Raw genomic sequence first — 21,611 nt, forward strand, 5'->3', positions numbered from 1 at the left:
GCCCTCCTGCTCAGCACTCCTGTTTCTCCCCACCAGCCGAGTTCATGCCCATTCTGGGAACCAACCTGAACCCAGAGTTCATCTCGGTCTGCAACAACGCCACCTGGGCCATTGGTGAAATCTGCATGCAGATGGGTGAGTGCCCTGCAAGTGGCAACAGGCCCCTCCCCATTAGCCTGTTCTCAACCTGGGGGCGGGAGCCTAGCTCTGACTGACAGCTTCCGTCATGGGAAGTCTCTGGGGGATCATCATGGGTGGAGCCAAGCAGAAAGGTCATTTGTGATTGGCTTCGCCAAAGAGAAGGGATAGGAGGGCTGTTCTGATTGGACCGTTTTGTGTAGTTGGCTAAAAGACTCACTCGGATTGATTGGGTGACTTTGGCCCTCCCTTGAATTGATTGGGTGACTTTGGCTGCTTTTCCTTTGACTTGGGCAGCAGTCTCACCTTAGCGACTCCAGAGAAACCTCTGATGTTTGGAGCGTGTGGGTCTGTCCCTGTTGACCAGGGATTCTGGGTGGGGATTAGCCGGAGAAGGTCTTTTGTTTCCTCACTGGTAGTGGTTGGCCAGTCTCTGGTTAGAACTGGGGTGAGTGAGTGACGGGGGCAGCCCCGAGGCCCCCTGTGGGTGAAGGGGGCTGTGCAGGGCTCTGATTGGGTGCTCCCCCAGGGGCAGAGATGCAGCCTTATGTGCAGATGGTCCTCAACAACCTGGTGGAGATCATTAACCGACCCAACACACCCAAGACACTGCTGGAAAACACAGGTGGGCACCCGGCCCCGCTGCTGCCTGCACCCCTGCCCGTCTTCTGGAGGTGGGGTTCTGGGCTGGGAGGGGCATCAGAAAGGGCCTTGTCAAGGAACCAAAGAGGGTGTCTGGAAGTAACTGGAAGGAGGCACTGTGAGAAGCCCCGAGAAAGATGCAGCCTCAGGCTGGATGCAGTGGCTCACACCTGTAATCTCAGCACTTTGGGAGGCAGATCACCTGAGGTCAGGAGTTCAAGACCAGCCTGGCCAACATGGTGAAACCCCATCTCTATTAAAAAATACAAAAATTAACCGGGGGTGGTGGCGCGTGCCTGCAATTCCAGCTACTCAGGAGGCTGAGGCAGGTGAATCGCTTGAACCTGGGAGATGGAGGTTGTAGTAAGCCAAGATCATGCCACTGCACTCCAGCCTGGGCAACAGAGCAAGACTGCATCTCAAAAACAAAACAAAACAACACCCAAAAACAAACAAAAAAGAAAGAAAGAAAAGGAAAGGGAAAGGAAAGAAAGAAAGATAGATGCAGAGAGACCTGGGAAGAGACTCAGGTGTGATGGGGAGGACCCCTGGCTGGGCCAAGCTTGGGGGACCAGGGTGGTTGCAATAACCATTCCCTTGGGGCTCATGGGGCGGGGCTTGGTGCCTCGTGCCAGAGGCCCCGCCACGTACCGTCCCGGGGCCGCTCGGGGTTGCAGGTCGTCTGACGAGTCCCTCTGCCATTCCAGCCATCACCATCGGCCGCTTGGGCTATGTGTGCCCCCAGGAGGTGGCACCCATGCTGCAGCAGTTCATCCGGCCTTGGTGTGTGTCCACGTGTCAAGCCTGCTATGTGGTGGGCGGGACGGGCCCAATTCCCTCCCTCGCCTGTGCACTTCCAGCCCCATCTGCCTACTGACTCCCTGCCCTGCCCACCCCCACAGATGCATGTCCCAGGCCCACTCACTGATCCCCAGTGACCCAGCCCTCCACAGATGCATGCCCTGCCTGCCCTCTGACTTCTAGCTGCTCACCTTCCCACAGGTGCACGTCCCTCAGGAACATCAGGGACAACGAGGAGAAGGACTCAGCCTTCCGCGGCATCTGCATGATGATCGGTGTCAACCCAGGGGGCGTTGTGCAGGTTGGGGCAGCTGGGCTCTGAGGGCAGGCGCGGGCGCTGGGCTCGGGCGGCCCCTCACCTGGGATCCGTCACGTTTCAGGACTTTATTTTCTTCTGCGATGCTGTAGCCTCCTGGGTGAGCCCGAAGGATGACCTTCGGGACATGTTTTATAAGGTGAGGCTCTGGGCCCTGATCTAGTTCTGGGAGCAGGCAGGGGTGAGACCATCTGGTAACAACGGGGCCTGTGGATGGGGGAAGAGGTGCACTCCCCTTGTTCTGCCCCTCCTACCCCTCACCACCACCCTCCCCACAGATTCTCCACGGCTTCAAAGACCAAGTTGGGGAAGATAACTGGCAGCAGTTCTCTGAGCAGTTCCCGCCGCTGCTCAAGGAGAGGCTGGCGGCTTTCTACGGGGTCTAGGTGATCATGGAGACTGCCAGGTGAGGAGGCCGCAGCTGGCGAGCCAGCACTGTCTTGGGGGCCAAAGGGTCCCAGACCATGACCTTCCTCCTCCCCCTGCAGGTTTCTGTCTGCGTTGTCGTCGGAGGGATTACTGGGGAGTGCACTGCATCCAGAAGTCGCTGTGCCCTGGTTGAGGGGGGTTAGGGAGGAGTGAGTGGGACTCAAATCCAGATGCCTTCCCCGTCCGTCCGTCCGTCCGTCCACTTGCCCTCCTGGCAGGTGGGTGGGGCCACCATGCTCATCCTACAAACGGGGAGGTGGGGGGGACTTCTGGTGGGCAAGGGCCCCTGGGCTCTAATAGGGTCATCTCTGGCAGCCCACTTGGGCCAGCTACATGGGAGGGAGGAATCTACACAGCTGACCGAATCCAGCTTCGGATGAGGTGAGGGAGGAGCAGGTCAGGAAGGGGACCCTTGTAGGGACGCGTACACTCACACGGACACACGTGGCCACACGCATGTGCGGGCGCCATAACCGGCGAGGCTGGGCCAGCCGCTCCACCATTTCCCCGACTGCATGGAGACAGTAGAATTAGTGAACCCCTGAGTTAACCCGTAAGGCCTTCCGTGTAACCTGCATCTAGAGTTTAAGAAGCTTCTGCTGTTTTGCCGGAATTGGCGGTGACTGGGGAGGGCTGGGTGGGTGGGGGGCCTCAGGCGGGATCTCGGGGCGGGGGGAGGAGGATGGTGACCTTGGGGGTCGCCCTGTCGGCACGCACATGCTTGGGACCTGCTCCACACACTCCCTGCCAGCTTTGTTGCAGCCTCAGCTGGTGTGTCTCCGTCCTTGTCCTAGCCTAGCTCGCAGGGTGAGAACCACTGGAGTGGCTGGGGCTGGCCAGAGGTCATCCTTTCTCCTTCCTGTGTACTCCAGTGGCTTTTGAAGACACTGGGCTGGGACCTTTTTCCTGAAGAGAGCTGGGTGTAGCCAGAGCTTCTGGCACCTACCCCTAGCATCTCTCTGTAAGCAGCTTCAGGGGCAGTCCGTTTCTCTGTGCTTCTGAAGGCCCCTTTCTCACATTTCAGGCCCGAGTTTTCACTCAAGGGCCAGGGCAGGGGCATTTGATTGATGATGACAGAGGACACAGGTTTATGCTTTGCCAGCAAGAAGGAAAACCGAGGCTTGGCGGAAGGGAAAGGTGGTGTGTCCCCTGTTCCCTACTCCATCTCCCTGGGACTTCCTGCTCATCATAGTACCCATTGAGCCCAGAGATCTACTAGACTGGGTCAGCAATTCTAGAGAACCTTCCGGAATAGTCTGGGGACACGGTCAGGGTGGCAGGGGCTCCCCTAGAGAGGGTGGGGGTGTAGTTATTTCCCAGTTGGTCAGAAAACTGGGCCCTGCAGACCCCCTTAGCATTTTTTCCCTTTTTTTTCCTTCCTTGCTTTTTACTTCTTTGGGAAGCCCCTTGTGTTTTGGAGTTTGACTGGAGTCTCGCATCCTGGGGCCTGCTCCATCCATTCCTCCTGGGCCCCAGACCCTCCATCCTAGCCCTGTGTCTTTCCAGAGTCAGGGTCAGGCCCTGCCTCTATTCCAAGGGGCACTCAGTACACATTCCATAAATTAGCTGGATGTCCCTGCCCGCCCACCCCATGAAACTCGAGCAGGTCTCTGGAAGCCATTTGGCCATTTGTTTAAAAAAAAAAAAAAAAAAAAAAGTTTTAAAAATACCTTTAATTTTCTGGTAATTCTAGTTCTTTGGAGCATCCTCTGCTGGGTCTTGGGGTGTGTGGATGGATGGGCTGTCTGATGGGATTGGTAACCCCTCACTACTCAAGATGGGGGGATACAAACACCTTCAGGGAAGGGGAGCCTGGTTCTTCTCGTTTTCCTTTTTTTTTTTTTTTTTTAAAAAAAACTATTTAATTTTTTAATTTATTTTTGGTTATTTTTTGCACAATGAAGTTTCAGCTTCTCAACCTTCTCCCCTAACCAGGGCTGTGGACCCAGACTGGCCTTGAGCCACAGTCCCTCTTTCCCTCTTCCCCTCTTCACCCTCTTCCCCCTGCGGGCTCCCGGGTCTGTCCATTTGTTACTGTGCTGTGCTGGGGATTGGCGCCGAGGTGGCGTGAGATTCCACTTGTGTAGAACTTTGTTGAGTAAAGATCAGTTTCTTGTGAACTCCTTAGTCTGTGGCTTCCTGTGTCCTTGGCTTTGGTAGTAAAGAAATGTGGGGGGCACCCGGGATACTTGAGAGTGGGAAGATAGATGAATGTGAAAGATGGAAGATTAAATTCATAACATATATGAAATGTGCAGCTCATTCTCTGGGACCTCAACTCACTAAGGGTGAGCCATTAGTATCACAGCCCAGGATCAAGACGCCCCTCTGCCGTACTCTAAACTGAGTGGTAAGGGGTGAGGCCTTGCCGCACTCTTATCATCAGCTAACCCTGGGTCAAGGTTTTCGTACAAGGCTCAGCCCACCCCAGGCCTGAGGGAAATTTATTAATATTAGTTACAATTACTCAGGCAAATGAGAAGTAGTTCCAGCTGTGGGAAAACAAAAACCACAATCTTTAAAATTTTTTTTTTGAGACCGGGTCTTGCTCTGTCACCCAGGCTGGAGTGCAGTGGCTCAAGCAATCCTCCCACCTCAGCCACTCAAGTAGCTGGGACCACAGGCGCATGCCACCATGCTGGCTAATTTTTGTATTTTTTGTAGAGTAGGTTTTTGCTATGTTGCCAAGGCTGGTCTTGAACTCCTGGGCTCAAGCTACTCACCTGCTTTAGCCTCCCAAAGTGCTGGGATTACAGATGTGGGCCACCGCCCCCAGCCAGAATAAAATCTTACTGCAACCTTGGTGTGGCCCAAAGATCAACGTTAGAAAATTAAAAAATACTGACACACATCCAATATTCAACAAATAAGGCCTGCATTCTAGTGAGAGGACAGACTATAAAAAGTGGAACTGGTCGGACGCGGTGGCTCACGCCTGTAATCCCAGCACTTTGGGAGGCCGAGGCGGGCTGATCACTAGGTCAGGAGATCGAGACCATCCTGGCTAACATGGTGAAACTCCGTCTCTACTAAAAAATACAAAAAAATTAGCCGGGCGTGGTGGTGGGCGCCTGTAGTCCCAGCTACTCTGGAGGCTGAGGCAGGAGAATGGCGTAAACCCGGGAGGCGGAGCTTGCAGTGAGCCGGGATCGCACCACTGCACTTCAGCCTGGGCGACAGAGCGAGACTCCGTCTCAAAAAAAAAAAAAAAAAAAAAAAATGGAACTGTGCTAAATCCTATAGAGAAAAACAGAAAGGCAGAGAATGATGGGGGAAACGGTTAAAATCTTATGTAGGGTGACCTGGAAAGGCCACACTGAGATGATGTTTGAACAGAGCCATGTAGAGAAGAGTGTCAAGTAGAGGAAACAGCAGGGACTGCTCAGATGATCTATGTGGATTGGTTAGCTTCCTGACTCAAAAGAGCCTTTCAGTAAATAAAGACATGCGGGTTTTTTTTGTTTGTTTTTCTCCTGCCTCAGCCTCTTGAGCAGCTGAGATTACAGATGCCTGCCACCACGCCCGGCCAATTCTTTGTAAGTTTAGTAGAGATGGAGTTTCACCATGTTGGCTAGGATGGTCTTGACCTCCTGACCTCAGGTGATTCACCCACCTTGGCCTCTTGAAGTGGTGGGATTACAGTCATGAGCCACCGCTCCCAGCCAACAGGCTGTTTTAAAAAGTGTGGTCAGCTGTTTTAACAAGTGTGATGTTAGGCTGGGCGCGGTGGAATACCAACACCGGGAGGCTGAGGCGGGCGGATCACGAGGTCAGGAGTTCGAGACCAGCCTGGCCAACATGGTGAAACCCCGTCTCTACTAAAAAATACAAAAATTAGCCGGGTGTGGTAGCGGGCACCTGTAATCCCAGGTACTTGGGAGGCTGAGGCAGGAGAATCGCTTGAACCTGGGAGGCGGGGTTGCAGCCAGCCGAGATTGTTCCACTGCACACCAGCCACAGCGACAGTGTGAGACTTTGTCTTAAAAAGAAAAAAAGTGATGTTACTGTTAAAAGTAACTTTCTGCCGGGCGCAGTGGCTCACGCCTGTAATCTCAGCACGTTGCCAGACCCACGCGGGCGGATCACGAGGTCAGGAGATTGAGAGCATCCTGGCTAATACGGTGAAACCCGTCCCTGCTAAAAATACAAAAATTAGTTCGGCCAGGTGCGGTGGCTCAAGCCTGTAATCCCAGCTCTGAGGGAGGCAGAGGCGGGAGGACAGCTTGAACCCAGGAGTTCGAGACCTGCCTGGGCAATATAGCGAGACCCCCGTTCTCCACAAAAAGGAAGAAGACAAAAAAAAAGCGTAAAGATTAGTTCCGTGTTGTGGTACACGCCTGTAGTCCCAGCTACTCGGCAGGCTGAGGGGCAGGAGAATCGCTTGAACTCGGAAGGCAGAGGTTGCGGTGAGCCGAGATCGTGCCACTGCACTCCAGCCTGGGCGACAGAGTGAGACTCCTTCTCAAAAAAAAGAAAAGTAATTTTCCACTAGGTGCGGTGGTTCATGCCTGTAATCCTGGTACTTTGGAAGACCGAGTAGGGGGCGGATGATTTGAGCTCAGGAGTTGGAGACCAGCCTGGACAACGTAGTGAAACCCTGTCTTTACAAAAGTATACAAAGATTAGCCGGGTGTGGTGGTGCGTTCCTGTAGACCCATTTACTTGGGGGGCTGAGGCGGAGGATCACTTGTGCCCAGGAGGCGGAGGTTGCAATGAGCCAAGCACTCCACCTGGAGGACTGCACTGCTGTCCTCCAAGGTTGGGTTGGGGAATGGGGTCTGGAGAGGTAGTTCTGGAAAAAAAAAAAAAAAGTCACTTCACTGAGGCCTCTGCAGTGTAACTGCATATTTCTGGCTGTGGGAAAAGAGGCAAGAGTTCCAATCACTATTCCTTAAACTTGGAAAGGGGCCTTTGGGTTTCTGAGCTCAGTGTCACATATAACAGATGCCTTCGATAAAGCAGTGTTTATTTTTTACAGAGCAGTATTTATGTCTCATTTAAAGAGACAGGGGTCTCACTATGTTGCGCAGGCTAGAGTACAGTGGCGCAATCATGGCTCACTGCAGTCTCGAACTCCTGGGACTCAAGGGATCCTACCCCCTCACCTTCCTGAGTAGCTGGAACTCCAGGCGCGCGCCACACCGCCTGGCTTGAGTTTCGTTTTTAGCTAGAGTTGGCTGGCTCTCCGTATCGGCAAGACAAGAGATGCTAGTTTAAAAAGCGCAGAAACAGGAACCTGTATTTTTCAGCCTAAGGCCAACGCAGTTGCAGGGCACCCTGTAAGCGGTAGGTGTTCTGTATTAAGCCGGGGTCTGACTTCGCTCGCTCGCTTCCCGTGGGCGCAGAAACGTCATCAGACAGCGCCGGAAGTGCCCTCGCGCTGCCTAGGAGACAAGACGCGAGACCGGCAGCGCCCACCCGGTCGCCATGGAGCTTCCCTTAGGGCAGTGCCATGATTCCCGCTCCTGGGACGATGACTCGGACCCAGAGTCAGAGACAGACTCAGACGCGCAGGCCGAGGCCTACGTGGCCCGCGTTCTCAGTCCGCCAAAATCCGGGCTGGCGTTCCCGCGTCCCTCGCAGCTATCCACGCCCGCCGCGTCCCCGAGCGCTTCGGAGCCTCGGGCCGCGTCCAAGGTATCGGCCGTAAGTGAGCCAGGCCTTCTGAGCCTTCCCCCGGAGCTGCTGCTCGAGATCTGCTCCTACCTGGACGCCCGCCTCGTGCTCCACGTCCTGTCGCGCGTGTGCCACGCGCTGCGCGACCTCGTGTATGACCGTGTCACCTGGAGGCTACGCGCGCTACACCGCGTACGCGCGCCCTACCCAGTGGTGGAAGGTGCGCGCACCCGGGGACTGGGGGCTCCCGCCCAGGTCAGGCTTGGGGCGGGGAAGAGGTGCATGGGGTGTTCTGGACACAGCCTCTGGAGCAGGCTTCGTGGCTGTCCTGGCTCAGGCTGGAGGCTGAGGTAGTTACTGGTGGTGCGGAAGCCCCTGAGGACCTCTGGGTGGACCACGAGGCAGTCAGGTACTTGGCTTCCTGAGACTGTGGTCCCTGGACGACTCAGGATCCAAATATCCTCAGGCTTGGGATTTTGTGGTACTAAGCCCCTGACCCCTGACTGGGGATTAACACAGGGACTTGAAGCCTTAGGCTCTGGAGTTTATGCTGGGGCTCAAAGTGAGCCCAAGGATCCTCAGGTTCTGAGTCCAGCTTAGAAGCTGAGACAGCACCTGTTGATGTCAAAACTTCTGAGCCCTAGAGCCTTGACCCGGTTAGGGGTGAGACAGTGGCTCTTGGCCCTGAGTTGATTGGTTCCTGAGGGAGAACAGCTTGTGTTCTCCCTCGATATTGTTGATCCTGATACAGCTGGATCCTCAAGCCCTTAAGCCAAGATGTATTACAGCTTGGGTGTTTGATACCCTTAACCTGGAAGCTTTGATTCTGCTTCCAGGTTAAGGTAATCAAACACTCAACCTTAGAGAGGAATCAGGATCACTCCGGGATCAGTGATTCTCAAGGTGTTGCCATTCAACCCCCTAGGTCAGACTCTCCCAAACAGCTTAATAAACATAGATGCCTGGACCCTGTCCATACCACTGAATCTGCATCTGGGGCTTGCATTCTGCATATTGACAGTTTCCAGATACTCTTTGAGGAACAGCTCCCTTGGTCTGGTTCAGAGGCTGAGGCAGGAAGGGTTAGTCATGAGGCCCCAGCTTCTATGCTGAGCCTGAGGTCAGACCTCAACATCCTGAGACCGCTGTCCCCTGAGTTTGGGTTGGGGGATGGGGCCTGGAGAGGTAGTTCTGAGACCCCAATTCCCAATTTCTGGAAATTGGAGTGAGGAGTAGTCCTAGACCTGGCTGGGAAATGGGCAGGCAGTTGGTCGCAAGACCCGAGCCTGGGTTGGCTTGGGGCGGGAGTAGGGATCTCCATGGGGTTCTGTCCAAGTCTGGTGTAGGGTGGGCTTCCTGGAAGCCAGGGTTGGGCTTGGCCAGCTGGTGTGGGTGCTAGGGTCCCTGCTCACTGGGTACCCTACTCGTGGTAACCCACAGAGAAGAACTTTGACTGGCCGGCAGCCTGCATTGCGCTGGAGGAGCACCTGTCCCGCTGGGCAGAGGATGGGCGCCGGGCCGAATACTTCTGCTTGGCCAATGGGCACCTGGCTGCCATTGACTCAGTGCTGCTGCTCCAGGTGAGACAGGGTCTGGGGCGGGGCCAGGCAGGGGTGGGCCAGGGTGGCTCTGACAACATCACCTTGCTCCCTTTCCAGGGTGGGTCACTCTGTCTGTCGGGCTCCCGAGATCGCACTGTCAACTTGTGGGACCTGCGGCAGCTGGGGACGGAGCCCAGCCAGGTTCTGGTCAAGACCTTGGGCACTAAGCGGAATAGTACCCATGAGGTGAGGGGTCAGGTGGGGATAGGAGGTATGAGGCCTGAGTAGGGTATCTTGGTTAAGGCCCCAGGTTTTGGTACAGGATCACACAGATTTGAATCTGACTTTTCTATCCTTGGTGTGACTTTGGGTGAGATGTGTGTCTTCTCCATGCCTCAGTTTCTACTTCTGTCCAGTGGGTGATTAGGATGAGGATGAAGGAAATGCATTATGCATTAATGTGGACATACATTAAGCTCAGGCATTTTTTTTTTTTTTTTTTTTTTTTGAGATGGAGTCTCACTTTGTCACCCAGGCTGGAGTGCAGTGGTATGATCTCAGCTCACTGCAACCTCCGCCTCCCGGGTTCAAGCGATTCTCCTGCCTCAGCCTCCCAAGTAGCTGGAACTACAGGTGCATGCCACCACACCTGGCTAATTTTTTTTTTTTTTTTTTTGATATGGAGTGTCACTTTGTTGCTAGGCTGGAGTGTAGTGGTGCGATCTTGGCTCACTGAAACCTCCGCCTCCCAGGTTCAAGCAATTCTGCTGCCTCAGCCTCCTGAGTAGCTGGGACTACAGGTGCCCTGCCATCACGCCCAGCTAATGTTTGTATTTTTAGTAGAGACGGGGTTTCACCATGTTGGCCAGAATGTTCTCCATCTCCAGACCTTGTGATCTGCCCGCCTCAGCCTCCCAAAGTGCTGGGATTACAGGCATGTGCCACCCGGCCTTTATTTATATAGCTTTTGAGACAATCTCGCTCTGTCACCCAAGCTGGAGTGCAATGGCATGATCTCAGCCCACTGCAACCTCTGCCTCCAGGGTTCAAGTGATTCTCCTGCCTCAGCCTCCCAAGTAGCTGGAATTACAGGTGCCTGCCACCACGCCCAGCTAATTTTTTTTTTTTTAATGGAATCTCACTCTGTTGCTCAGGCTGTAGTGCAGTGGCACAATCTCAGCTTACTGCAACTTTGCCTCCTGAGTAGCTGGAATTATAGGCATGTACCACCATGCCCAGCTAATTTGTGTGTGTGTGTATATATATATGTGTGTGTGTGTGTGTATATATATGGTTTTTTTTAATCTTTAGTGGACATGAGGTTTCGCCATGTTGGCCAGGCTGGTCTCAAACTCCTGGCCTCAAGTTATCTGCCTGCCTCAGCCTCCCAAAGTGCTAGGATTACCGGCATGATCCATGGTGCCCGGCCAAGCTCAGGCTCTGACACACAGTAGGTGCTCAATAGATGTCAGGTACACCTTGAGAGGCCCAGTGCAGAGCAGTTACGAGACTGCCCTTGGAGATCAGCCGACTCTGAGCATGACTGTCATCTCGTGAGAAGTGACTGTGGAGGAGCATCTCCGCCAGTTGCTAAGGTGGTCAGGCCAGTGGCTGAGAGCTCGGGCTTGGGGCCAGGTTGCTGGGTTCAAATTCACACTGTGCTGCTTCCTGGCTGTGTGACCTTGAGTGAGAAACTCAACCTCTGTGGGGCCCAGTTTCCCCATTTGTAAAATGAGATACATGATAGTGCCCTCCTCTGTGGGACTGGTGGGCAGTAAGTCAGCATCCACCACCCTGTGCATATCAGCTCCTGAGGGAAGGGATGTTTTCTGCCCAATTTGCTGATGAATGAACTGAGGGAGGTGATACGGTTTGCCAGGTCACAAAGTAGAGGCCATACTCTTAAACACTTGTCATGTGGCTTCAAACCACCACTGGTGCTGAGTCTCTGTAGAACTTGACTTAGAAATGTTATTGGGCCAGGGTGCAATTAGTTGCTCAGGCCTGTAATCCTAACACTTTGGGAGGCCGCGGCAGGAGGACTGCTTTAACCCAGGAGTTTGAGACCAGCCTGGGCAACATGACTCTACAAAAAGTACCAAAAAATTAGCTGGGCGTGGTGGCAGGCACCTGTAGTCCCAGCTACTCGGGAGGCTGAGGCAGGAGAACAGCGTGACCCTGGGAGGCGGAGCTTGCTGTGAGCCAGGATCACGTCACTGCACTCCAGCCTGGGAGACAGAGCAAGACTGTGTCTCAAAAAAAAAAAAAAAATTAGCAGAGCATAGTGACATGCGCCTGTAGTTCCAGCTCTTCGGGAAGCTGTGGTACAAGGATCACTTGATCCTGGGAGGTGGAGGCTGCAGTGAGCCATGATCGCACCACTGCATTCGTGCCTGGGTGACAGAGCAAGACCTCATCTCAAAAAAAAAAAAAAGAGTTTCTGTGACAAGCACAGTGGCTCACACCTGTAATCCCAGCACTTTGGGAGGCTGAGGCGGGTGGATCACCTAAGGTCGGGAGTTTGAGACCAGCCTGGCCAACATGGTGAAACCCCGTCTCTACTAATAATACAAAAATTAGCCGGGCATGGTGGCACAAGCATGTAATCCCAGCTACTAGGGAGGCTAAGGCAGGAGAATCACTTAAACCCGGAAGGCGGAGGTTGCAGTGAGCCAAGATCAAGCCACTGCACTCCAGCCTGGATGACAAGAGTGAAACTCTGTCTCCAAAAAAAAAAAAGAAAAAAGTTTCTAGGTGAGGTGTGAAGTCAGGCTGACCCATGGGCACAAACTTTAATCTGTAATCAACTGGAACTTGCTCTGGGTTCTTGGTTATCTCCTTCCTTCCTCTGACCCTTGATTTTGTTGTCTGTGCAATGGGGATGATCACCTGGAGCCAGAGTTGGGTGTTGTACTTACTGCAGCATCTATCACAGTGGGCATTGGGGAGGAAGAGCTGTGTGGCTTTGGGTGAGTCTCTTGACCTCTCTGAGCCTTACCTGCAAAATCACAACAATCCCAGTCTGGGACCCCCCATGGGCTGTGGCAGGTGTGTGACTGCTGCTCCCATCCCACAGGGCTGGGTGTGGTCACTGGCAGCGCAGGACCACCGCGTGTGCTCTGGCTCCTGGGACAGCACAGTGAAGCTCTGGGACCTGGCAGCAGATGGGCAGCAGTTCGGCGAGATAAAGTGTGAGGGGGCCTGGGCAGGGGATCTGGGGGGATAGGACCCTGCCTGGCCACAGCTAAAGCCCTGTGGTCTGTGTGTCCCCAGGACCAGCTCAGCCGTGCTGTGCCTCTCCTACCTGTCTGACGTCCTGGTGACTGGCACCTATGACAAGAAGGTGGCCATCTACGACCCCAGAGGTGGGCCAAGAGTCCTGGGGCCCAGGTTGGGAGATGTCATGTTGGGGAAGGAGACAGTGTGGCTTCACAGCCTGGCTGGGGTCATAGTCACATAACCACATACCACTCGGAGTGGCCATGCTGTGCTGGTACAATATAGGCAACTTGGGCAGCGGGTGCAGATGAAGTTTGGGCAGCCCTGGGGGCCGGTTAGAATCCTGGCTGTCCCACTTCCTACCTGTGTGACCCCCAGACAAGCTTGAAGCTCGGTTTCCCCATCTGTGAAATCCAGATAATAATACCATGCCAGCCCCATGGGGTTAATGGGGGAAGATGATAATAGCAACAGTGGTGGATTAACTATGTTTTTTTATGCTGGGTGTGGTGGTGCCCACCTATAGTCCCAGCTACTCCGCAGGCTGAGGCAGGAGGATTGCTTCAGCCTAGGAATTTGAGTTCAACCTGGGCAACATAGTGAGACCCCCATATCTAAATGAAAAGTAATTAAAAATATATAAATAAATTCATTTACATAAGCACCTAGAAGGAACATTGCCTGGAATATAAGTATTTTCTGTTGTTTATTTATCCATTCATTTTTCTTTTTTTTCTTTTTTTTCTTTTTTTTTTTTTTTTTATACCGAGCATCCCGGAGTGCAGTGGCGCGATCTCAGCTTACCGCAACCTCCACCTCCTGGGTTCAAGCGACTCTCCTTCCTCAGCCTCCCAAGTAGCTGGGATTACAGGAGCCTGCCACCATGCCTAGCTAATTTTTGAATTTTTAGTAGAGAGGAGGTTTCACCATGTTGGCCAGGCTGGTCATGAACTCCTGACCTCAGGTGATCCACCCACCTCGGCTTCCCAAAGTACAGGGATTACAGGCATGAGCCACTGCGCCCGGCCATTTTTCTTTTTTTTAAAATAGAGACGGGGTCTTGCCACATTTCCCAGGCTGATCTTGAACTCCTGAGCTCAGGTGATCTGCCCGTATCAGCCTCCCAAAGTTCCGAAATTACAGGTGTGAGCCACTGTGCCTGGCCTATTTATTCATTCTTCTTTTGTTAATTGAAGGGCCAGTGTACCTTGTCCAGGCAGAGCTGGAGCAGGGCTGCGGGATAGAGGCATGTTTCATGCCAACCTGAGGGTGGATGCAAGACTGAGACCACCTTGGTCAGCTCTGTGCTAAGAACAATAGCTAGGATCGGAGGAGGAATATGGCATGGGGACGGGGATGGGCAGAAGCCTGGGGGCTCCTGTGGAGGCCTGGGTTTAGCTGAGGTGGGCGAGGAGAGATGGGTCACTCTGTGGGGATAGGGGAATGAGCAGATCGAGGGTTTTGCCAGACAGGATGGAGACACGGGATGCTCCCACGGGCTGGGAGAGGGGGCCTTCGAGGGGCTCTGATATCCCTCCTCCCCGGCCCATCACCCATGAAGCCAGCCCAGCCCTGTTGAAGTGCCAGCAACTACACTCCAGACCCGTGCTGGCCCTGATGGCGGATGACCAGCACATCATCTCAGGCAGCGAGGACCGCACCCTGGTAGTGGTCGACCGCCGAGCCAACAGAGTCCTGCAGCGTCTGCAGGTGGGCCTTCCCCAGGGGCCTGGAAAGATGGGGACTGTCGCAGGCCCAGCCCGGCCTGAGCTGTCCTGTCCCTTGTCCCTCTCATAGCTGGACTCCTACCTGCTCTGCATGTCCTACCAGGAACCCCAGCTCTGGGCTGGTGACAACCACGGCCTGCTGCACGTCTTTGTCAACCGCAACGGCTGCTTACAGCTTGTCCGGGTCTGCTGGAGCTCCTGCCCCTGCCTGTTCCTCCCCCTGGGCCTCCTTCCTACCCCTGAGCCCCTGGTGGTGTGGGGGAGGGTGGGCCTTGGGAGAGCCTCGCCTGAGTGTTTCCTGATCCCCTTCCCGCAGTCCTTTGACGTGGGCCACAGCTTTCCCATCACTGGGATCCAGTACTCAGTGGGAGCCTTGTACACTACATCCACTGACAAGTCCATCCGGGTGAGGCTCCTGCCCAGCCCCTGCCCCAGGACAGTCCCTGCCCCTCCCCCACCTCCATCAGCCAGGGGCATACCTCTTAACCTTGGCCCATTGCCCCTCACCAGGTGCACGTGCCCACAGACCCACCAAGGACCATCTGCACCCGAAAGTATGACAGTACACTCAGTAGGGTAAGGTCCTGCCCCATGTGCTCTGCCCAGCTGGCCAGAGAGCCATCGTCCCTGACTCCTCATGTCCTTCCCCGGTCCCAGGTCTGTGCTGAGGGCAACCTCGTGGTGGCTGGCTCTGGGGACGTGTCGCTAGAGGTCTGGAGGCTGCCGGCCTGAGCAGGTGGATGTGGATGTGGATACTGCCTCCCGGAGGCTGGGCTTCCTCCTCTGTTCTTGGGGGACCATCCCCAATGTTGGTGCTGCCTCCGCCCCCGCCCCGCAGGCCTAGGGCACGAGGAGTCCCGGCCACATTTGGGTGAGGGTCCTGGCCTGGGACCTATGCCTGGGGGAAGGGTGAAGTTGGGGTTCAGGCCCACCCAGGGGGCCGCTCCCCGCTCTTGGGCCCTGGTTTTGTTATGATTTGGATGCCCCGCTCTCAGGTGAGAGCGAAGGAGAATAAACCTGACATATTGGTGCTTGGGCCTGGAGTGTGAGTGTGGTTTGCCTGCTGGGGCTCTGCCTGCGCCTGCTTGGGGTCGGGGGGCTGCGGGCCTTCGTGCGAGTGACTGGGAGAGATAGAAAGTCTGGGCTGGGGGGTGCGTGTCAGCTGTTGCTGTGCGTTTATTTGAAGAGGGAAGATTCCTGGGGATCATGGTCACCTGTGTCTATGATGTCACTTGTGTGTGTGTGATGTGTGTGGTGTGTAGATTATGACTCAAATCCTGGTCTTTTTTTTTTTTTTTGAGACGGAGTCTTGCTCTGTCGCCTGGGCTGGAGTGCAGTGGCCGGATCTCAGCTCACTGCAAGCTCCGCCTCCCTGGTTCCCGCCATTCTCCTGCCTCAGCCTCCCGAGTAGCTGGGACTACAGGCGCCGCCACCTCGCCCGGCTAGTTTTTTGTATTTTTTAGTAGAGACGGGGTTTCACCATGTTAGCCAGGATGGTCTCGATCTCCTGACCTCGTGATCCGCCCATCTCGGCCTCCCAAAGTGCTGGGATTACAGGCTTGAGCCACCGCGCCCGGCCAAATCCTGGTCATTTGAAAGGGTAACTGCTCAGGCTATCCCATGGGTGCTGGGGAGGGCAAGGGGGATGGCATGTTCTCTGTCTAGGGCTCTAGGGTCTGTGTGTGCTGCTGTGGCTGTGACCCCGGGGTCAGGCCAGGGAGGGAGGCTGGGCTAGGTGTGCACCTGGCCCCTGCAAGCCCAAAGTCCCTCTGGTCTCCCATCTCAGCCGGGCTCAGCCATACCCTGAGAAGTATTCACTTCATGTTTATTGAGGTCCCCTGGTTTGCCCAGGCCACAGGGTGGCATTGTCCTGGGTTCATAGGATGGCACAGGGCTTCTTTTCCTTGAAGGGGTTGGTGGCGGCCAGGATGCCTACAAGGAAGGGGTCGCTCTTGGCCTGCTCTGTGCAGAACTGCAGCAGATCGGCGGCCAGCTTGGACACCTGCAGACCAACTGGGTCAGTCAGACCAGACACGGGCATGTACCTGTCCCCTGGCCCATGTGTTTCCACCTCTTCCCACCTCCTGCACCGGCCCCGACCCTCACCTTCACTCGGTCGATGCCCACCTTCATCCGGAGCTGCTCCACTGCCTGGCGGGCCTGCCCAGTGTCACCACTGATGGTCACCTTGCTGGACATCTGGGGAAAGTGGGCAGGGCTGTGGGCAGCAGACCCAACCTCAGTCCCCTAGGGGGAGCCTAGGGCTGCCCGAGGGTTCCCGCACCTCCTCCTATGTTCCTTGGGGACTGCAGGATGAGGGTGGCTGCTCCTGGACCCGTGAGGCCCATGCACCTCGGCCAAGCCACCTCTGGCTGCCTGGTCCTGTGGCGGCCGCCCTGCTCTGGCTCCCTCCCTGATCCGGCCTGTCCTCTCCAAACCTCTTTTCTCCTTCTGCTACCCCTGCAGAGACTTTGAAGCCAGGACTCTCATGGAGTGAAATATCACCAGCTGCAGCAGCAGCAGCTGCCTCGGCTGAGGGGGTCCCTGTCCCAGGAGGGCCTGTGGCTGCCCTGGTGTCATGTGTCACCTGGATCCCTGTGGGCTGGGTGCCTTGGCTGGGGGAGTGAGGAGGCCCTGGCCTCCCCTTCACCTGCTGGATCTCCTGCTAACTGTTCCCAACACATCTGCTTTGTCAGACTCTGCCATCTCCGACATGCAGCCTTGCCTCTCCTGCTCTCACCACTGCTCAGGCCCAAATCTCCAATACCTTCATTCTCTTTTTCTTTCTTTCTTTTTTTTTGAGAGTCTTGCTCTGTTACCCAGGCTGGAGTGCAGTGGTGCGATCTCAGCTCACTTTCAAGCTCCATCTCCCGGGCTCAAGTGATTCTCCTGCCTCAGCCTCCTGAGTAGCTGGGATTACAGGCGTATGCCACCACACCCGGCTAATTTTTTTTTTTTTTTTTTTTTTTTTGAGATGGTATTTCGCTCGTTGCCCAGGCTAGAGTACAATGGTGCGATTTCGGCTCACCGCAACCTCCGCCTTCTGGGTTCAAGTGATTCTCCTGCCTCTGCCTCTCGAGTAGCTGGGATTACAGGCATGTGCCACCATGCTCGGCTGATTTTTAGTAGTTTTAGTAGAGACAGGGTTTCACCATGTTGGTCAGGCTGGTCTTGAACTCCCGACCTCAGGTGATCTGCTTGCCTTGGCCTCCCAAAGTGCTGGGATTACAGGCATGAGCCACTATGTCCGGCCACACCTGGCTAATTTTTGTATTTTAGTAGTCATGGGGTTTCACCATGTTGGCCAGGCTGGTCTTGAACTCCTGACCTCAAGTGATCCACCTGCTTTGGCCTCCCAAAGTGCTGGGATTACAGGTGTGAGCCATCGTGCCTGGCCTTTTTTTTTTTTTTAAGCCCAGGTTCTCGCTCTGTCTAGGCTGGAGTGCAATGGTACAATCATAGCTCACTGTAACTTCAAACTCCTGGGCTCAGGTGATCCTCTCACCTCAGCCTCCTGATTAGCTAGAATTACAGGCGTGAGCCACCGTGCCCTGCTAATTTATGTTTTTAACTTTTTGTAGAGATGGTTCTTACTATGTTGCCCAGGCTGGTCTTGAACTCCTGACCTCAAACGATCCTTGGCCTTCCAAAGGAATTATAGGCATAAGCCACTGAGCCTTGCCCCACCTGAGATTCTAATATGTGCCCAGTACTGTGCAAAAAACCAAAATGAGCAATGAAACAAGACAAAACCCTGTCCTCATGGAGCTGCCCTTCTAGTCAGGCAGGGATGGACAGTAGAAAATGTACTCAGTGAAAGAGTATACATCTGAAAGAGAATATGAAAGAAGAATAAAATCAAAGTAAATGGGAGAGGAGTGGTCAGGGCAGGCCTCTAAGAGGAGGTGACATTTTAACTTAGGCCCAAAAGAGGAGAAGAAACTGAGAAATGGGGTGTTCTAGGCAGGGGGGGCAGCAAGTACATGACTCCTTGGACAAAAAAGAGCTTGGTGGGTTACAGGAACAGCAAAGAGGTCCATGTAGCTGGAGAGGAGAGAAGGACAGAGGGCCAGCATGGTAGGAGATGGAAGCAGGGAGGTTGAGAGGCGCCCTTTAAGGCCACTGTGAAAATCTTGGATTTTACTCCCAGGGGGAAGCTACCATTAGGAGGTTTTAACCGTGAGGTGTTTGGCTGTGGCATGCGCCTGTAGTCCCAGCTACTGGGGAGACTGAAGTGGGAGGATGACTTGAGGCCAGGAGGTCAAAACTGCGGTGAAGTGTGATTGTCCCTTGCACTCTAGCCCTGGTGATAGAGTGAGACCCTGCATCAAAAAAACAAACAAACAAACAAAAAAAAAAGCTCTCTGATCTTAGCTGTTGGGTGGGAGATGGATTGAAGAAGACCAAAGCCAGCTTGTAGGCTATGGGGATAAAGAAAATACCTGGATTTCGGACCTACTTTATAGGTAGAGGTTGGCAGACATGCTGAGAAGGATGGATGTGGGGTGTGCAAAAAGGGGAGACAGCAAGCTCCACTCCTCATTTTTAATTTTTATTTATTTTTGAGATGGAGTTTTGCTCTGTCACCCAGACTAGAGTGCAGTGGCACCATCTCGACTCACTGCAACCTCCACCTCCCGGGTTCAAGTGATTCTCCTGCCTCAGCCTCCTGAGTAGCTGGGATTACAGGTGTGTGCCACCACACCTGGCTAATTTTTGTATTTTTTAGTAGAGACGGGGTTTTGCCATGTTGACCAGGCTGGTCTCTAACTCCTAACCTCAGGTGATCCGCCCGCCTTGGCCTCCGAAAGTGCTGGGATTACAGGTGTGAGCCACTGTGCCCAGCCCCAATCCCTATTTTTCAGTCTAGTGGATGAGCGAAGGGTGGGGCCATTTGCTGAGATGCAGAAAGACCAGGGATAGGTAGAGAGGGAACTTGAGGGGGCAACTTTGAGATCCAAGTGAGGATGTCAAGGAGGATGTCTGGCTCCTCCAACAAGGTAGGCTCATTCCAGCCTCAGGGCTTTTGCTGTTCTATCTACCCACGTGCAGGGAATGGCCTCCCTGCATCTTCACATACGGGGATTTTCTCAGCCTTCTGGCTTTGGCTCACATCTCACCTCCTTGGTGTCCTTCACCCATCACTCCAACTAAAATACCCAACTCCTCCACCTAAAGACTCAAATCATCCTGTTTAAATCCTGATTGCGCTGGGCGCGGTGGCTCACACCTGTAATCCTAGCACTTTGGGAGGCCGAGGCAGGTGGATCACCTGAGGTCAGGAGTTCGAGACCAGCCTGACCAACATAGTGAAACCCTGTCTCTACTAAAAATACAAGAATAGCCGGGCGTGATGGTGCATGCCTGTAATCCCAGCTACTTGGGAGGCTGAGGCAAGAGATTCGCTTGAAAAACTGGGAGGCAGAGGTTACAGTGAGTTGAGATCGTGCCATTGCACTCCAGCCTGGGCAACGAGAGTGAAACTCCATCTCAAAAAAAAAAAAAAAAAATCCTGATTGTACTCACCATTGTTGTTAACTTTCTATCTTCCCAATCAGATTGTGGGCTCCAGTAGGGCAGGGTCCACATCTTGGTCTTGTTCACCACTAAATCCTTAGTGCCTAACACAGAGTCCACCATAGAGAATAGACTACATGAACTGTAGAGTGAGTGAATAATCCTGTTGACCGTATGCACTGTTAGGAGGGTGCATTTGAGGTGCAGACGACATTGAGGGTCTCACAGTGTTGCTGGAGGGAAAGAGACAGCAGCCCTGGGTCCCAGAAGAGGCCACTGACCCAGTGGAAGTTCAGGGAAGACTTCCCAGAGGAGGTGGAGGTGACAGCTGCAGCTATAAAGGAAGAACAGAACGTTATGCAGCATGTGAAGCTTTGGAGATTGTGAGGGCACGAACTGGGCTCACTATCCCATTAGACAAAAGTGGCTGAGGAAGGCTGGAACTGTATCTAACGCTGCCTGACGACGGAAATCCTGTCCATGGGTGACGCTTAAGAAGCGATCCTCATTAAAAAAATTAGCTGGGCACGGTGGTACACACCTGTAGTCCCAGCTTGTCGGGATGCTGGGGTGGGAAGATGACCTGAGTCTGGGAGTCGGAGGTTGCAGTGGGCCGAGATCGCGTCACAGCACTCCAGCCTGGCGACAGACAGACCCTATCAAACAGCAGCAGGCCAGGCGCGGTGGCTCACGCCTGTAATCCCAGCACTTTGGGAGGCCGAGGCGGGCGGATCACGAGTTCAGGAGATAGAGACCAGCCTGGCTAACACGGTGAAACCCCGTGTCTACTAAAAATACAAAAAATTAGCCGTGCGTGGTGGCGGGCGCTTGTAGTACCAGTTACTTGGGAGGCTGAGGCAGGAGAATGGTGTGAACCCGGGAGGCAGAGGTTGCAGTGAGCTGACATCATGCCACTGCGCTCCAGCCTGGGTGACAGCGCAAGACTATCTCAAAAAAAAAAAAAAAAAAAAGTGACAACAACAAAACCAGCCTCTCCTCCTGAGGGGAAAGAACAGAAACAAATGGGCGAGTGCCGGCAAAGCGGTGGGTCTCCAGCAGGCGGCATTAAAATAGGAATCTTGGCTAGGGGCAGTGGTTCAGGCCTGTAATCCCAGCACTTTGGAAGGCCGAGGCGGGCGGATCACGCGAGGTCAGAACCAGCCTGGCCAACATGGTGAAATGCCATCTCTACTAAAAATACAAAAATTAGCCAGGCGTGGTGGTGGGTGCCTATAATCCCAGCAACTCGGGAGGCTGAGGCAGGAGAATCGCTTGAACTAGGGGGGCAGAGTTTGCAGTGAGCTGAGATTGCAACACTGCACTCCAGCCTGCGCAACAAGAGCATAACTCTGTCTCAAAAAGAAATTAAATAAATAATAAAAATAAAAAAGAATCTTCATGCGAAGTCGGGAAAACATGAAAAGGCCTAAAGGCCGGGCCCGGTGGCTCAGCCTGTAATCCCAGCACTTTGGGAGGCCGAGGCGAACGGATCACCTGAGGTCGGAAGTTTGAGACCAGCGTGACCAACAAAGAGAAACCCTGTCCCTACTACAAATACAAAATTAGCCGGGCGTGGTGGTGTATGCCTGTAGTCCCAGCTACTCGGGAGGCTGAGGAAGGAGAATCGCTTGAACCCGGAAGGTGGAGGTTGCGGTGAGCTGAGAT

General features: G+C 54.1%; 3 protein-coding genes across 13 annotated transcripts in view; 2 read left to right on the plus strand and 1 right to left on the minus strand.

The window, feature by feature from the left end:
• The window catches only part of TNPO2 (transportin 2), a 29,862-nt gene extending 25,416 nt beyond the window's left edge, over positions 1-4,446 (plus strand). For 4 of the 7 annotated variants that reach the window (XM_026456905.2, XM_023188796.3, XM_023188794.1 and 1 more), the window contains 7 exons: positions 37-135; positions 668-763; positions 1,458-1,563; positions 1,783-1,882; positions 1,962-2,036; positions 2,176-2,303; positions 2,386-4,446. In XM_026456905.2, the coding sequence (XP_026312690.1) occupies positions 37-135; positions 668-763; positions 1,458-1,563; positions 1,783-1,882; positions 1,962-2,036; positions 2,176-2,283 (584 nt within the window). In that variant the 3' untranslated portion in view covers positions 2,284-2,303; positions 2,386-4,446. The remainder of the gene's footprint in view (positions 1-36; positions 136-667; positions 764-1,457; positions 1,564-1,782; positions 1,883-1,961; positions 2,037-2,175; positions 2,304-2,385) is intronic. The other 3 variants (XM_023188799.1, XM_023188798.2, XM_026456906.1) reach the window with 2 other exon arrangements.
• Positions 4,447-7,696: 3,250 nt separating this feature from the next.
• On the plus strand, positions 7,697-15,466 carry FBXW9 (F-box and WD repeat domain containing 9). Of its 5 annotated transcripts, XM_023188811.1 has the most exons (10): positions 7,697-8,162; positions 9,383-9,522; positions 9,601-9,729; positions 12,560-12,672; positions 12,757-12,848; positions 14,264-14,412; positions 14,500-14,613; positions 14,746-14,835; positions 14,940-15,005; positions 15,087-15,466. In XM_023188811.1, the coding sequence occupies exons 1-10, from the start codon at positions 7,754-7,756 to the stop codon at positions 15,159-15,161; spliced, it is 1,377 nt and encodes a 458-aa protein (XP_023044579.1). In that variant the 5' UTR covers positions 7,697-7,753; the 3' UTR covers positions 15,162-15,466. The 5 variants fall into 5 exon arrangements, with proteins under 5 accessions (XP_023044579.1, XP_023044577.1, XP_023044578.1 ...); XM_023188809.1 differs by having other exon boundaries at positions 14,500-14,835; XM_023188810.1 differs by having other exon boundaries at positions 14,500-14,835; positions 14,940-14,983.
• Positions 15,467-16,237: 771 nt separating this feature from the next.
• Positions 16,238-20,604, minus strand: GNG14 (G protein subunit gamma 14). Its single transcript, XM_023188808.2, is given in 4 exon segments — positions 16,238-16,424; positions 16,427-16,628; positions 19,956-20,280; positions 20,488-20,604. Coding segments are annotated over 3 exon segments (435 nt in total). The 5' UTR covers positions 20,070-20,280; positions 20,488-20,604; the 3' UTR covers positions 16,238-16,305.
• Between the last annotated feature and the right edge of the window lie 1,007 nt (positions 20,605-21,611).

Source organism: Piliocolobus tephrosceles, chromosome 21, assembly GCF_002776525.5.
Source record: "Piliocolobus tephrosceles isolate RC106 chromosome 21, ASM277652v3, whole genome shotgun sequence".
Taxonomy (NCBI): Eukaryota; Metazoa; Chordata; class Mammalia; order Primates; family Cercopithecidae; genus Piliocolobus; species Piliocolobus tephrosceles.

Coding starts and splice junctions, on each gene's coding strand:
- FBXW9 (XM_023188809.1), top strand. CDS start 7,754: ATGGAGCTTCCCTTAGGGCAGTGCCATGATTCCCGCTCCTGGGACGAT. Junction 8,163..9,382: donor GCCCTACCCAGTGGTGGAAG/GTGCGCGCACCC, acceptor GGTAACCCACAG/AGAAGAACTTTGACTGGCCG. Junction 15,006..15,086: donor ATGACAGTACACTCAGTAGG/GTAAGGTCCTGC, acceptor CCCCGGTCCCAG/GTCTGTGCTGAGGGCAACCT.